General features: G+C 44.8%; 1 protein-coding gene across 1 annotated transcript in view; it reads left to right on the forward strand.

Annotated features, from left to right (window-relative positions):
* The first annotated feature begins 213 nt into the window (after positions 1-213).
* The window catches only part of LOC144497611 (uncharacterized), a 45,018-nt gene continuing 28,164 nt past the window's right edge, over positions 214-17,067 (forward strand). Inside the window, exons 1-5 of the mRNA XM_078219052.1 lie at positions 214-630; positions 8,965-9,060; positions 11,178-11,411; positions 15,773-15,795; positions 15,889-16,004. Coding sequence (XP_078075178.1) covers positions 259-630; positions 8,965-9,060; positions 11,178-11,411; positions 15,773-15,795; positions 15,889-16,004 — 841 coding nt within the window. The 5' untranslated portion in view covers positions 214-258. The remainder of the gene's footprint in view (positions 631-8,964; positions 9,061-11,177; positions 11,412-15,772; positions 15,796-15,888; positions 16,005-17,067) is intronic.

A 17,067-nucleotide genomic window follows, 5' to 3' on the forward strand; every position in this document is an offset into this window, starting at 1 on the left:
GCCCTCCATGGAATTAACGTAAAAATGTATCTATCTTTTGACAGGACCAGAGCAATAGTCTAGACTGGGTCATGGTGGTTGCAAATTCCCTGAAGAAAATGACTGAAGCCATGTTGTTTATCAACAATCCGTTCAGTGCCTTTCCCTGTCCGTTCCTGGGCTGTGGTTTATTATGTTGCTGCTGGAATCAGGAAGTGAAACTAAAATTATTTCACTACAGACTGGGCAACAACTTACTTAGAGCACAGATGATTCGAGATGGAAGACAATCTTTCTTGTGCTGTTTGCCATGATCTGTATAAAGATCCTGTCTTACTTGACTGTGGTCACAGCTTCTGTCGGTCCTGTATAACCCAGTACTGGGAGAAAACTGACACTGCCTCCTGTCCTGTCTGTAGAAAGGAGTCTGCCAGGACTTTGAGACTCAACCTCACCCGCTCCAACATCGTGGAGACATTTGTAAAAAGTGATGAAGGTGATAAAATTCAGCTGGAATGCAGCCGTCACCAGGAGAAGCTGAAAGTTTTCTGTAAAACTGACAATCAGCCCATCTGTGTCGTTTGTCAGATTTCAAAAAGTCATCAAAACCACGAGATGCTGCCAGCGGAAGAAGCTGCTGAAGAGTTTAAGGTGAGGAGATATTGTGTAAAATAAAACACTGAAACAGATAACAGAATCCTGAACAGGGAACAGTCATAGATGAGTGTCTCTCAATACTTGAGGAACTTTTATTTTCTTCAAGAACACACCATGCAGAGAGAGATTTACTGGAAAATCACTCCCACCTCTGCTGAGTCTGTCCTTTTGATGTGACAGGACATAACCAGAAGATTGAGGAGTCTGGGACATGTGGCTGTCAAGCATGATTCCGTGACCACCTCAGGCTATTGGTGAACTGGTCAGCAGGACAGTTCTGCCAACTTTGGCACAAAGCCCTAGATGTTAGCATGAGGAGGATTTTGCAGGTTTGACTAAGCTTGGTGTGAATTTGTTGTGTTCAGTGCTGAATGTTGTGTCTGGCTTTCTATTCTCTTGCTTTATTGAGTGCCTTGCTCGGCCATTTCAGAGGATAGATCAAGAGTAACCCACATTATCATTGGATTGGAGTCACATACTGGCCAGGCCAGGTAAGGATGAAAGATTCCCTTCCCTAAAGGACATTCATTAGTGAACCAGATGGGTTTTAAGGACAATGAGATATTGATTTCGTTTTTTTATTCCAGATTTATTTAATTCAGTAAATTTAAACTCCCCAGCTGGTGTGGTGGGATTTGGATTCAGGACTATTAGTCCCAGCCTAATTACTGATTCAGAAATATACTCACTCTGCTTACACAAGGCAGTATTTATTACCTTTTCCCAATTGCCCAGACAAGTTGGTGATGGGTCTTGTTAAGCTATTTTAGTCTTAGTCCTTCAGTGTTTTACATAAACTGGGAGTCTGCCAGTTCAACGGGCAGTGAAAAGTCTTCAATGTGTGATGGGAGTCATATACAGATTGGAAAGCACAGTAGTTCAATCCAGAAACTTGATGGTGACTTTTATTTTGTTGGTCCCAGCTTTTTAAACTGTTTTCAAAGTCTCAAATTGCTCTGAAATGATATGAATTGAATTTCTCTGGATTATTATGATTATGATTGTTGATTATGAGGAGAGACTGAGCAGATTGGGTTTGTACTCGTTGGAATTTAGAAGGCTGAGGGGGGATCTTATAGAGACCTATAAGATAATGAAGGGGCTGGATAGGGTAGAGGTGGAGAGATTCTTTCCACTTAGAAAGGAAGCTAGAACTAGAGGGCACAGCCTCAAAATAAAGGGGGGTCAGTTTAGGACAGAGTTGAGGAGGAACTTCTTCGCTCAGAGGGTGGTGAATCTCTGGAATTCTCTGCCCACTGAAGTGTTGGAGGCTACTTTGTTGAATATGTTTAAATCATGGATAGATGGATTCCTGATCGGTAAGGGAATTAGGGGTTATGGGGATCAGGCGGGTAAGTGGAACTTATCCACTTCAGATCAGCCATGATCTTATTGAATGGCGGGGCAGGCTCGAGGGGCTAGATAGCCTACTCCTGCTCCTATTTCTTATGTTCTTATGTTATTATGTTAAACATCCAGGGATTCACAACCTATCGAAAAGACAGAGGGGTGGGTAGAGGGGGCGGGGTTGCCTTGTTAATTAGAAATGAAATTAAATCAATAGCACTAAACGACATAGGGTCAGACGATGTGGAGTCTGTGTGGGTAGAGTTGAGGAACCACAAAGGCAAAAAAACCATAATGGGAGTTATGTACAGGCCTCCTGACAGTGGTCAGGACCAGGGGCACAAAATGCACCACGAAATAGAAAGGGCATGTCAGAAAGGCAAGGTCACAGTGATCATGGGGGATTTCAATATGCAGGTGGACTGGGTAAATAATGTTGCCAGTGGACCCAAAGAAAGGGAATTCATTGAATGTTTACAGGATGGCTTTTTGGAACAGCTTGTGATGGAGCCCACGAGGGAACAGGCTATTCTGGACTTAGTGTTATGTAATGAGCCAGACGTGATAAAAGATCTTAAAGTAAGGGAACACTTAGGAAGCAGTGATCATAATATGGTAGAATTCAGTCTGCAATTTGAAAGAAGGAAGGCAGAATCAGATGTGAAGGTTCTACAGTTAAATAAAGGTAATTACAGGCGCATGAGGGAGGAACTGACAAAAATCGACTGGAAGCAGAGCCTAATGGGAAAGACAGTAGAACAGCAATGGCAGGAGTTTCTGGGAGTAATTGAGGACACAGTGCAGAGGTTCATCCCAAACAAAAGAAAGGTTATCAGAGGGGGGATTAGGCAGCCATGGCTGACAAAGGAAGTCAGGGAATGCATCAAGGCAAAAGAGAGAGCCTATAATGTGGCAAAGAGTAGTGGGAAGTCAGAAGATTGGGAAGGCTATAAAAACAAACAGAGGATAACAAAGAGAGAAATAAGGAAGGAGAGGATCAAATATGAAGGTAGGCTAGCCAGTAACATTAGGAATGATAGTAAAAGTTTCTTTAAATACATTAAAAACAAACGGGAGGCAAAAGTAGACATTGGGCCGCTCCAAAATGACGCTGGTAATCTAGTGATGGGAGACAAGGAAATAGCTGAGGAACTTAATAAGTACTTTGCGTCAGTCTTCACAGTAGAAGACATGAGTAATATCCCAACAATTCAGGAAAGTCAGGGGGCAGAGTTGAATATGGTTGCCATCACAAAGGAGAAAGTGCTAGAGAAACTAAAAGGTCTGAAAATTGATAAATCTCCGGGCCCAGATGGGCTACATCCTAGAGTTCTAAAGGAGATAGCTGAAGAAATAGTGGAGGCGTTAGTTATGATCTTTCAAAAGTCACTGGAGTCAGGGAAAGTCCCAGAGGATTGGAAAATCGCTGTTGTAACCCCACTGTTCAAGAAGGGAACAAGAAAAAAGATGGAAAATTATAGGCCAATTAGCCTAACCTCAGTTGTTGGCAAAATTCTAGAATCCATCGTTAAGGATGAGATTTCTAAATTCTTGGAAGTGCAGGGTCGGATTAAGACAAGTCAGCATGGATTTAGTAAGGGGAGGTCGTGCCTGACAAACCTGTTAGAGTTCTTTGAAGAGATAACAAATAGGTTAGACCAAGGAGAGCCAATGGATGTTATCTATCTTGACTTCCAAAAGGCCTTTGACAAGGTGCCTCACGGGAGACTGCTGAGTAAAATAAGGGCCCATGGTATTCGAGGCAAGGTACTAACATGGATTGACGATTGGCTGTCAGACAGAAGGCAGAGAGTTGGGATAAAAGGTTCTTTCTCAGAATGGCAACCGGTGACAAGTGGTGTCCCGCAGGGTTCAGTGTTGGGGCCACAGCTGTTCTCTTTATATATTAACGATCTAGATGACGGGACTGGGAGCATTCTGGCCAAGTTTGCCGATGATACAAAGATAGGTGGAGGGGCAGGTAGTATTGAGGAGGTGGGGAGGCTGCAGAAAGATTTAGACAGTTTAGGAGAGTGGTCCAAGAAGTGGCTGATGAAATTCAACGTGGGCAAGTGCGAGGTCGTACACTTTGGAAAAAAGAATAGAGGCATGGACTATTTTCTAAACGGTGACAAAATTCATAATGCTAAAGTGCAAAGGGACTTGGGAGTCCTAGTCCAGGATTCTCTAAAGGTAAACTTGCAGGTTGAGTCCGTAATTAAGAAAGCAAATGTAATGTTGTCATTTATCTCAAGAGGCTTGGAATACAAAAGCAGGGATGTACTTCTGAGGCTTTATAAAGCACTGGTTAGGCCCCATTTGGAGTACTGTGAGCAATTTTGGGCCCCACACCTCAGGAAGGACATACTGGCACTGGAGCGGGTCCAGCGGAGATTCACACGGATGATCCCAGGAATGGTAGGCCTGACATACGATGAACGTCTGAGGATCGTGGGATTATATTCATTGGAGTTTAGGAGGTTGAGGGGAGATCTGATAGAAACTTACAAGATAATGAACGGCTTAGATAGGATGGACGTAGGGAAGTTGTTTCCATTAACAGGGGAGACTAGGACGCGGGGGCACAGCCTTAGAATAAAAGGGAGTCACTTTAGAACAGAGATGAGGAGAAATTTCTTCAGCCAGAGAGTGGTGGGTCTGTGGAATTCATTGCCACAGAGGGCTGTGGAGGCCGAGACGTTGAGCGTCTTCAAGACAGAAATTGATAAATTCTTGATTTCTCGAGGAATTAAGGGCTATGGGGAGAGAGCGGGTAAATGGAGTTGAAATCAACCATGATTGAATGGTGGAGTGGACTCGATGGGCCGAATGGCCTTACTTCCGCTCCTATGTCTTATGGTCTTATGGTCTTATAGTCCAGCAATTCAATTACACTCCTAACTTAGATGGCAATAAAATTTCAGAAGGCAAGGTGGAGAGAACAATTACACAATTATTGGCCACTTTAAGAGCTGTTCCTCAACCAGCCTCAATGTTTAGGCTGAGGAGGATTGAATCCATGTGCAGAAGGCTGAAACTAGCAGAAGCAGATCCTGGGTGGGAACTGGGGCCTCCATCAGAAGCCTCCATCTGAAGTCCCACCATAAGGTGTGGTGGCTTTACCTGCTCAACGTAGGGCACGATTTTCCAGCACGGCGTGTTTTCCGACGATGGAGGCAGCTCCTCATTGGCCAGTGGTGGGATTTTCTGGTCCCACTGATGTCTATGGTGCTTTGAGTGTCTCACCATTCCACTGCTAGGGAACCCACTATGGGAGGTCGCCTTCGGCGGGGCAAGAAGGTCCCGCTAGCCGGAAGGGCCGGAAAATCTTGCCCATATTCTCAGGAGTCCTCCTGCATTTCTTTGTTTGTTCACTGCAGCGCTGTTGCTGCAGGGACTGGAGATCTGCTAGCCAATCAGATTAAGGAGCGGAGTCCCCCCTGCATTTCAATGTAAAATGGTTAAACTGGGCTATGTTCCCCACTGAATCTTCGGATGGCGGGAAGCAAGATCCTGACATCTGAAGGATTCGGCTGACAGCAGCCATCCTAAAACTTAATTCTTATCATCCCCATTTTTCATGCCAACATTATCGCGCTACAATGGTAATCTTTCCACACTAGGTGACTCTGTGGATAAGTTCTGAACCCTTTCTCCCAACTGAACATATATTTAGGTTAAGTGAGTGGCTAACAAGGTGGCAGATGGCATATACTACAGGGGAGTGCAAAATTGTTCAGTTTGGTTGGGAAGGAATGCAGGGAGCGAGCTTGCAGCTGCAATGAGATATTAGGAAGGCAAATGTCACAACTTTTATTACAAGGAGATTGGAGTACAAGAATAAATAAGTCTTGCTACAGTTGTACGGGGTTTTGGCGAGACCACATCAAAGTTTTGGTCACCACAGTTAAGAAAGGATATACTTGTATTGGAGTCGGTACAGAGAATGTCTCTGGCATGAGGGGATTGTCCTATGATAGGAAGCTGAGTAAATTGGGTCAAAATTCTCTGGAGTTCAGAAGAATGAGAGGTGATCGCATTGAAACATATAAAATTCTGGAGGGGTGGACACTGAGAGATTGTTTCTGCTGGTTGGGGGATCTAAACACAGGGGATATACAGTCTCAGGATAAGGAGGCAATCATTTAAGACTGAGATAGGAGAAATTTCTTTACTAAAAGGGTTGTGAATCTTTGAAATTCTCTAACCTGCAAAGTTATGGATTCTCTGTTGCTGAGTATATATAAGGCTGGGATAGACTGATTTTTGGTCTCAGGGATATGGTAAGTGGATGGGAAAATCGTGCTGAAGCTCAGATCAGCTCAAGATCAGCCATGCTTGTATTAAATGGGGGAGCAGGCTCGTTGGGCTGCAGGCTTTACTCCTGATCCCATTTCTTGTGTTTTTCTTTCCTGTGAACTCCATTACCTCCTTCCAAATGATATTTTCAACCGATTCCTAGCAATGCTACAGGAAAATTACCAGCAAAATGTAAATTTAGCTGTATTTATTCAGGTTGCTGAGACAACAATAGTGAAAATAAATCATAAAACTTTGTTGGTTCCCTTTGATGTAATTTGAGTTCTGACTGATTGGATTGAAAGAAAATAGAATAACTTCATTGGTTGGTTCCACATGGATTGGAAGTTTGGTGTAATCAGCAAGTTTGCGGATGACACGAAGATGGCTGGACTTGCGGATAGTGATGAGCATTGTCAGGCAATACAGCCGGATATAGATAGGCTGGAAAATTGGGCGGAGAGGTGGCAGATGGAGTTTAATCCGGATAAATGTGAAGTGATGCATTTTGGAAGAAATAATGTAGGGAGGAGTTATACAATAAATGGCAGAGTCATCAGGAGTATAGAAACACAGAGGGACCTAGGTGTGCAAGTCCACAAATCCTTGAAGGTGGCAACACAGGTGGAGAAGGTGGTGAAGAAGGCATATGGTATGCTTGCCTTTATAGGACGGGGTCTAGAGTATAAAAGCTGGAGTCTGATGATGCAGCTGTATAGAACGCTGGTTAGGCCACATTTGGAGTACTGCGTCCAGTTCTGGTCGCCGCACTACCAGAAGGACGTGGAGGCGTTAGAGAGAGTGCAGAGAAGGTTTACCAGGATGTTGCCTGGTATGGAGGTTCTTAGCTATGAGGAGAGATTGGGCAAACTGGGGTTGTTCTCCTTGGAAAGACGGAGAATGAGGGGAGATCTAATAGAGGTGTACAAGATTATGAAGGGTATAGATAGGGTGAACAGTGGGAAGTTTTTTCCCAGGTCGGAGGTGACGATCACGAGGGGTCACGGGCTCAAGGTGAGAGGGGCGAAGTATAACTCAGATATCAGAGGGACGTTTTTTTACACAGAGGGTGGTGGGGGCCTGGAATGCGCTGCCAAGTAGGGTGGTGGAGGCAGGCACGCTGACATCGTTTAAGACTTACCTGGATAGTCACATGAGCAGCCTGGGAATGGAGGGATACAAACGATTGGTCTAGTTGGACCAAGGAGCGGCACAGGCTTGGAGGGCCGAAGGGCCTATTTCCTGTGCTGTACTGTTCTTTGTTCTTTGTGAGTGGGAAAACATTTTAGCTGTCGCTACCTGCGCAGTGCCCGTCCATATTGCAATAGTCGATATTATGAACAGTTCTATTTCTTCAGGTGTTGTCCCCCTCTATGTTAAAGCTGCTGTCATCACCTCTCTCCTCCAGAAAACTGCAAAACCCCATCATAATTGCAAACTATCAGCCGATCTCCAACTCTCTTTTTCTCCAAAGTCTTCCCAAACATCTTTCCGGGAACTCCATGTTTGGACCCCTCCAATTAGGTTTCGGCTCCTCCCACAGCACTGACATGGCTCTTATCAAAGTCACAAATGACACCCTATTTGACTGCGTTAAATGTAAATGTTCCCTCCTAATCCTTTCTGATCAGTCAGCAGTCTTTGACATGGTTACCCACACCATCCTCCTCAAAGCCTGTTCACTGTTGTCCAACTGGGTGGGACTGCCCTCACCAGAATTGGTTCTTATCTATCTAATCATGGTGGGAGAATTGCTCGCAATGGCTTCTCTTCCTGCTTTCACAACATGACTTCTGGTGCACCTCCTCAAGGATCGATCCTTAGCCCCCCCTCCTGTTCCTCAACCAAATGCTGCCCCTCAGCAAGCTTATCTAAAAGGGTAAGTTAGTTTTTACATGTATGCTGATGACACCCAATTCTATCTCACCAACACTGCGTTCGATTCCTCCACTGTTGCTAAATCATCAGACTGCTTATTTGCCATCCAGTCCTGGATGAGCAGAAACTTTCTCCAGTTAAATATTGGGAAGATTGAAGTCATTGGGCAGAATTCACCAAAACCCCTCCTGGCATGTTCGATGGCGGGCATTGGGGGAGGGGGGAGAATATGGCAGGAAGCCCCCAGGAATTGGTCTCATTCCAGCATGAATATACAGCGGGATCTTCCACATTCCTGCACCGACTGCGTCACTTAGCATCAAAATGTTTAGGAACTCACTCCAAACTCTGTTTCTGAGCAACTGACTCCATCCCTCTCACTGGCAACAGTTTGAGATTAAGCCAGCTTGCTTGCAACCTTGGTGCCAATTTGATCCTAAGAAGAGATTCTAACCTCATAGTCATGTCATCAGGGAGACCAGCTTGTTTGCATCTCTGTATCTTCTCAGCTCACAAAGATCTGACTACACTAATCTCATTTTCCAGCACCTGACGCACAATCCTGGTGGTTATGGCAGCGCAAGTGACTGGTATTTTCGACTGGTATTTTACATCAGCTAAAAACAATAAAGATCAAAGTCACAATATTGGCAAACGAAACATTGGTCATTTCAATAGGCATAAAAGCTCAGGTAGAGCCTTTGGCAAGCAGCTTTATGCAAGGCAGCAAGATAAAACTTTTCCTCAGAAACTGCTGAATATGAATAATGGAAAATGTACAAATTAATTGGTGTTTTTGTTCAGGAAGAACTGCAAACCTTACTGAAGCCAATCCAAGACAAGAAGGAGGAATGGAACACTGTAAGAAGTGAACGTGAAAAAACATTGACCCATATTCAGGTATCTTTGATGTTAATTTGTTCTACATTTTGTACATGCTTGTAGAATTGGTCCCCATGTTATAAAAAGGATAACGAGGCTGTGGAGACAAGGATAATACCGGGACTAAGGTGTTACATCTATAGGGAAAGATTAAACAGACAGTGGGTCTTTGCTCTAGAAGAGTGAAGGCTGAGCGGTGATCTGATAGAGGACTTTAAAATTATGAAATGATAAGAAGGGGAGACATAGGGCGGGATTTTCCAGCCGTGCTCGCACCAAAACTGGAAATTCTTGCTCGAGGTCAACAGACCTTTGCATAGTCCATCCCCCGCCTGCTACGATTCCCGTGGCAGGCGGGACAGGAAAACTCCCCCCCATTGAGAAGATATTTTCCGCTGATAGTCATGACAGCCACCAATAAATTTATAAGGGAACTCACCAACTCAATCCTCAGTTAGGGTTCCCTCCACTGAATAAATTATCAGCTGGGATTCTATCGTCAATCTTCAGCCAAAAGTGCTGAGTGGATGATGCATCTCAGCCTTCTCCAGAGGTCCCCAGCATCACAATGTCAGCCTTCAGCCAATTTGATTCACTCAATGTGATATCAAGAAATGGCTGACGGCTCTGCATATTGCAAAGGCTATGAGCCCTGACAGTATTCCAGCAATAATATGAAGGCTTGTGCTCCAGAACTTGCCACTCCCCTAGCCAAGCTGTTCCCGTATAGCTACAACATTGGCCTCTACCCAGCAATGTAGAAACTTGCCCAAGTATGTCCTGTACACAATAAAAAGGACAAATCCACCCAGCCAAATACTGCCCCATCAGTCTACTCTTGATCATCAATAAAGTGATGGAAGGGCTCATCAACAGTGCTATCAAGCTGCTCTTACTTAGCAATAACCTGCTTACTGATACTCAGTTTGGGTTCTGCCAGGGTCACCCAGCTCCTGACCTCATTATAGCCTTGGTTCAAACTTAGACAAAAATGATATTGAGGTGAGAGTGACCATCCTTGAAATCAAGGCAACATTTGACAGAGTATTTCACCAAGGAGCCCCAGCAAAACAGGAGTCACTGCAGGAGTTCCTCAGGGTAGTATCCCTGGTCCAACATTCTTCAGCTGCTTCATCAAAGCCCTTTCTTCCATCATAAGGTCAGGAGTAGGGATGTTCGCTGATGACTGCAAGGTTTAGCAGCATTCACAACATCAGATTCACATCTCAGATATTGATGCTGTCCAAGTCCAAATGCAGCAAGACCTGGACAATATCCAGGTTTGCTCTGACAAGTGACAAGTAACATTCGTGCCAGGGTGCCAGACAATGACCATCTTCAATAAGAGAGAATCTAACCATTCATCGCCATAACATTCAATAGCATTACCATCTCTGAATCCCCCAATATCAACATCCGGGGGTTACCACTGATCAGAACCTGAGCTGGACTAGCATACAGATGCAGGGAGAGCATGTAAACTCCACACAGTCACCCAAGGCTGGGATTGAACCCAGGTCCCTGGCGCTGTGCGGCAGCAGTGCTAACCACTGTGCCACCTTGCCGCAGCCAGTGTGATGGAATACTCTCCACTTGCCAGAATGAGTGCAGATCCAGCAAAACTCAAGAAGCTTGACTCCACCCAAGATAAAGCAGCCCATTTGATTGGCACCCCTTCCACAAACATCTTCCCCACCTACCCACAGTGTCACTGTACCATCTACAAGATGTACTGCAGGAACTCACCAAAACTCCAGAGACAGCACCGTCCAAACCCACGACTGTTACCATCTAGAAGGATAAGGGCAGCATATACAGGGGAGCACCATCACCTGGAAGTTACTCTCAAAGTCACTCACCATCCTGACATGGAAATATGTTGCCATTCCTTCACTGTCACTGGGTCAAAATGCTGGAACTTCCTCCCTAACAGCACAGTTTGTGTACCTACACCACAGGGACTGCAGTGGTTCAAGAAGTCAGCTCACTACCATCTCCAGGATAACTAGGGATGGACAATAAACGTTGGCTGGGCCAGCAATGCCCACATCCCAAAAATGAAATTAAAAACACAGGATGCAGAACCTTTTTAAAATCCTCATTTGATTTTTCAATCTCACTGATATTTTCCAAAGGACCAAAGTGTAACGACAGAGAAACAGATTAAAGCTGAATTTGAGAAACTTCACCAGTTTCTCCATGAGGAAGAGAGGATTGTGTTGGAAGATCTGAAACTGAAGAAAGAGAAAAAGAGTCAGGAGATGAAGGAGAGGATTGAGAAGATAACGGAGGAAATCTCATCACTTTCAGTCACTGTTCAGGATATTGAACAAGAGCTGAGTGAACAGGACAACATCAAGTTTTTAATGGTAACTAATTTTTCTTTTCTTTGCATCTTTGAAATTGCGTTATGAGACAGTAGGTCAATAAAATTTAACATATAAAAGTCATGAACCAAACTGATACTAATCATCTATGACCTTTGGTCATAAAAACCTATCTGGTTCATCAAGGTCCTTTAGGGAAGGAAATCTGCCAACCTTACCTGGTCTGACCCACAGCACATGGTTAATTCTTAACTGCCCTCTGAACTGGTCCAGCAAGTCACTCAGTTGTACTAAGGCAGCAGTCACCACTAACTTCTCAAAGGTAGTTAGGGATGGGCAACAAATGCTAGCCTCAGTAGTGATGCTTACAGCCTGAGAATGAATGAAAGAAGTGTGTATCAGACACCATTGTTGGGTTGTGATCTGAATACACATATTCATACAGTGTAAGAAAGTGTACATTAACCTCTATGTTGGTAAAATGATCGGGACAATTTTTAAAAAAACTCATCTGTGGGACATGGGCATCGCTGGCTGGCCAGCATTTATTGCCCATTCCTAGTTGCTGGAGGGCAGTTGAGAGTCAACCACATTTCTGTGGCTCTGGAGTCACATGTAGGCCAGACCAGGTAAAGATGGCAGATTTCCTTCCCGAAAGGACATTAGTGAACCAGGTGGGTTTTTCCGACAATCGACTCATGGTCATCGGTAGATTCTTAATTCCAGATTTTTAAAAATTGAATTCAAATTCCACCATTTGCCGTGCCGGGATTCAAACCCGGGTCCCCGGAACATTAGCTGAGTTTCTGGATTAATTGTCTAGCAATAATACGACTGAGCCATTGCCTCCCCCAATTGTGAATGAGGCTTTTTTAACCAAAATTACTGCATGTGGCTAAGACAATATTGTCAGCGAGAACAAAAACATTAAAGAAACCGACTTTCAACAGAAAATAATTCCAATAATCTGCCAATTGGGCAATAAATGTGAGCCTCGCTGGAAATGTCTACAGCCTGAGAATGAATTCAAGAAATGAATTTGTTTATTAGGATTGTAGCCCTGTAGGTTGTGTTGTGCAGTAAGGTTGAGTCATTTATAAAACACAGAATCACAAATGGTTACAATACAGAAGGCCATTCAGCCCATTGTGTCTGTGCTGGCTCTCTGAAGGAGCAAATCATGGAAACAGTGAATATAGGAGTAGGAGTAGGCCATTTGGCCCTTCTTTCCGATTCCACTATTAACATGGTCAAGGCTGATCCTCTATCTCAATACAGTACTCTGCTCATACCCCTTGAATCCTTCAGAGTATCGGGGTGTGGGGAGGCGGGGGGAGCGGGGGGAGCGAGCCATGTCGGGGTGGTTTACAACAGCTTTGGTAGAAAGGGAAGCTGGCGATAAGTCCGCACTGGATGCATAGGTAAGTACAGTCCCTGGGGGGAGAAGGTCTTGCCCGGACAGTACGCTGGCAATGCCCAGTCGGTGCCTCCTGGGGTGGGGGTGGGGGGGTCTCCATGCCCATGGCAGTCTCCATGTCCTTGGGGAATCCTTATCTTTATTCTTTTTAGATCTTGGTGCCCTTAAGGCTGAGGTTGCTGTCAGGGTGGGCTCATTCACAGTCCACCACGCCACTGTGACATTGTGGGACCTGCCTCCAGCATTTTTTTAACTAAGCTTATGGCGGGCAAAGCTGGCAGTGGAACCAGCGGGCAACACACTGTTTTCTCCGCCTGAGTTGATATTTCATTATAAAATGATAAAACTCTGCCCTAAAAATCTATTTCCTTTATAAATATATTCAGTGACTTGGCCTCCGCAGTGTTCTGTGGTAGAGAAGTCCACAGGTTCACTGTCCTCTGACATTTCTTGTTATCTCAGTGCTCAATGGGCTACACCGTATCCTGAGACTGTATCCCCTTGATCAAGAACCCCACTCCCACCAGCCAGAGGAAACAGCATCCCTGCATCTAGTCTGTCCGGCCCTGACAGAATTTTATGCCTTTCAATTAGATCCCCTCTCATTCTTCTAAATTCCAGGGAATACAGGTCCATTCGACCCAATCTCTCATACAACAATCCTGTCATCCCAAATTTCAGTCTGGTGAACCTTTAGCACCCTGGGATCTAGATTATCAGGCCCGGGGGATTTATCAAGTTTCAGTTTCATTAATTTCTCCAACACTATTCTCTAACCACCCGGTAGCTCTGCACAATCTTCCTTTTCAGATAATTCCCAATTCCCGTTCCAATGTCTCATTCGAACCACCACTCTCACCAGCAGTGTATTCCAGAGCCTAACCACTCGCTGCATTAAAAGATTTTCTTCAAGGCATCTCTGCTTCTTGTGCTCCTTGCCTTAAATCTGTGTCCTTGTGTTCTTGATCATTCCACCAATGGGAACAGTTTCTCCCTATCTACTCTTTCCAGTCCTCTGTCAAATTTCTTCTCCATGATGTGAAGATGCCGGTGTTTGACTGTGGTGGGCACAGTAATAAACATAGAACATAGAACAGTACAGCACAGAACAGGCCCTTTGGCCCACGATGTTGTGCCGAACTTTATCTGAAACCAAGATCAAGCTATCCCACTCCCTATCATCCTGGTGTGCTCCATGTGCCTGTCCAATAACCGCTTAAATGTTCCTAAAGTGTCTGACTCCACTGTCACTGCAGGCAGTCCATTCCACACCCCAACCACTCTCTGCGTAAAGAACCTACCTCTGATATCCTTCCTATATCTCCCACCACGAACCCTATAGTTATGCCCCCTTGTAATAGCTCCATCCACCCGAGGAAATAGTCTTTGAACGTTCACTCTATCTATCCCCTTCATCATTTTATAAACCTCTATTAAGTCTCCCCTCAGCCTCCTCCGCTCCAGAGAGAACAGCCCTAGCTCCCTCAACCTTTCCTCATAAGACCTACCCTCCAAACATCCTGGTAAATCTCCTCTGCACTCTTTCCAGTGCTTCCACATCCTTCTTATAGTGAGGTGACCAGAACTGCACACAATATTCCAAATGTGGTCTCACCAAGGTCCTGTACAGTTGCAGCATAACCCCACGGCTCTTAAACTCCAACCCCCTGTTAATAAAAGCTAACAGGTTTATTTGGTAGCAAAAGCCACACAAGCTTTCGCTACCAAATAAACCTGTTGGACTTTAACCTGGTGTTGTTAAACTTCTTACTGTGTTTACCCCAGTCCAACGCCGGCATCTCCACATCAATAAAAGCTAACACACTATAGGCCTTCTTTACAGCTCTATCCACTTGAGTGGCACCCTTCAGAGATCTGTGGATATGGACCCCAAGATCTCTCTGTTCCTCCACAGTCTTCAGAACCCTACCTTTGACCCTGTAATCCACATTTAAATTAGTCCTACCAAAATGAATCACCTCACATTTATCAGGGTTAAACTCCATTTGCCATTTTTCAGCCCAGCTTTGCATCCTATCTATGTCTCTTTGCAGCCTACAACAGCCTAATAACTGGCGTTGTGATCCTTCTTACTAAATTTCTTCTCAACCTTCTCCTCTCCAAGGAAAACAGTCCTCACTTCCCCAATCTATCTTCATAACTGAAGTTCCTCATGTCCGAAACCATTCCCATGAATCATTTTTACACCCTCTCGAATGCCTCCACATCCTGCCGCAAGTGTGGCACCCAAAACTGAACACAGTATTGTGGAGTAACTCACAGTCCAGTGGGGACAGCAAGAGGCAGTCCCATAACTTTCCATATTTAAAATGTACTTTTTAATTTGATTTGATTTATTATTGTCACATGTATTAACATACAGTGAAAAGTATTGTTTCTTGCGTGCTATACAGCCAAAACATACCGTTCATAGAGAAGGAAATGAGAGAGTGCAGAATGTAGTGTTACAGGGCGGCACGGTAGCATAGTGGTTAGCACTGCTGCTTCACAGCTCCAGGGTCCCGGGTTCGATTCCTGGCTCGGGTCACTGTCTGTGTGGAGTTTGCACATTCTCCTCGTGTCTGCCTGGGTTTCCTCCGGGTGCTCCGGTTTCCTCCCACAGTCCAAAGATGTGCGGGTTAGGTTGATTGGCCAGGTTAAAAAATTGCCCCTTAGAGTCCTGGGATGTGTAGGTTAGAGGGATTAGTGGGTAAAATATGTGGGGGTAGGGCCTGGGTGGGATTGTGGTCGGTGCAGACTCGATGGGCCGAATGGCCTCCTTCTGCACTGTAGGGTTTCTATGATTTCTATGAGTCATAGGTAGGGTGTAGAGAAAGATCAACTTAATGCAAGATAAGTCCATTCAAACGTCTGACAGCAACAGGGAAGAAGCTGTTCCCTTTTCAATGGACTCCAGTGTGGTCATTTTCTTTGGTAATAAAATGTTCTCCAAACACAAACAGTAATAATTGTTCTTGTTCCACAGAAATTTCCGGATATACAGAAAAGGTAAAATTTACACCCTTGATGTGATTTTTATTTCTAACATATTTCTCCCCCAGTCTGGAATGATCCAACACTGACCTTGATCTCCTGTTTCAGAGTGAAGCAAACTCTCCCAGAGCCACAGAAGGTTTACCCTTTAATAAATGTGGGGAAGTACATTGGCTCACTGCAGTACAGAGTGTGGAAAAAGATGCTGACGGTGATTAATACAGGTGGGTGTGAGCTTCCTGACACCAGCCATTGATATGGCTGCGATCTTACCTTCTCCAATAAGCTGGTAAGATCACGAGAATACCAAGAAATCGGGTTTGTGCCCGACATCTCGCTTCTCGTGATCTTACCGGCACTGAATATCGGGCGCGATCAGCCTTGCGCCCGAAAAGGGCGTCAGGCTGATTATATTACGTAAATATATTTAAATTCTAATTCCAATGCTGGGCCAGGGAGGCCGGCTGATAGCAGCAGAGGCAGTGACAGGCCTCTGTGCACTTTGACCACAGAAATCTGCCCAGGCGCAATTGCGCCCTCTGCTGCTATCAGCTGGCTTTTGGGCGATTTTGGGTCCACTCCTCTTACTGGCAGAAAACAGATCGAGTTTCTTTTATTGCACAGAGTGTCATAAGATTCAACTGATGGCTTCACCGCAACTATCCCATTTTCACACTAGTTTGGCACTTAGAATTATTTTGGTAAGATCGCCCTCGACATCTTTCTCTATTGCTAATGGAAGCATTCAGCAGTCTGGAGAGAGAGACAATTAACGTTTCAAGTCTGTTTGACCCATCCTCAGAGCTAAAAAGGGGTAGAAATGTGATGGATTATATAGATGTAGAGGGGTTGTAGGAGACGCAGTGGAGTCAAAGGTCAGGGATAGGTGAGAGTTAAGGGGAGACTAACAAAGATGTCATGGACACAAGACAAAGGGAGTGTTGATTGTAGTGTTAAAGACCAAAGAAAGCGCTGATAGTGACAAAGATAATCCAAAGATGCATGGGTTAGTTTGATTGGCCGTGCTAAATTGACTCTTAGTCTCGGGGGATTAGCAGGGTAAATACGTAATGGGGATAGGGCCTAGGTGGGATTGCTGTCGGTGCAAGTTTGATAGGCCGAATGGCTTCCTTCTGTACTGTCGGGATTCTATGATTCAATGACATAAAGGTAAGATAGGGGAATGTGTTAATAAGAGAACAAAGTTCAGCGATCAGCAAAAGCAAAACTAAAGAACATTTGACAGATGGCCCTGTGAGGGGCGGTGGCGGGGGTGAGGCAGCGGTG

Source organism: Mustelus asterias, chromosome 8 (genome assembly GCF_964213995.1).
Source record: "Mustelus asterias chromosome 8, sMusAst1.hap1.1, whole genome shotgun sequence".
In the NCBI taxonomy this organism is placed as follows: Eukaryota; Metazoa; Chordata; class Chondrichthyes; order Carcharhiniformes; family Triakidae; genus Mustelus; species Mustelus asterias.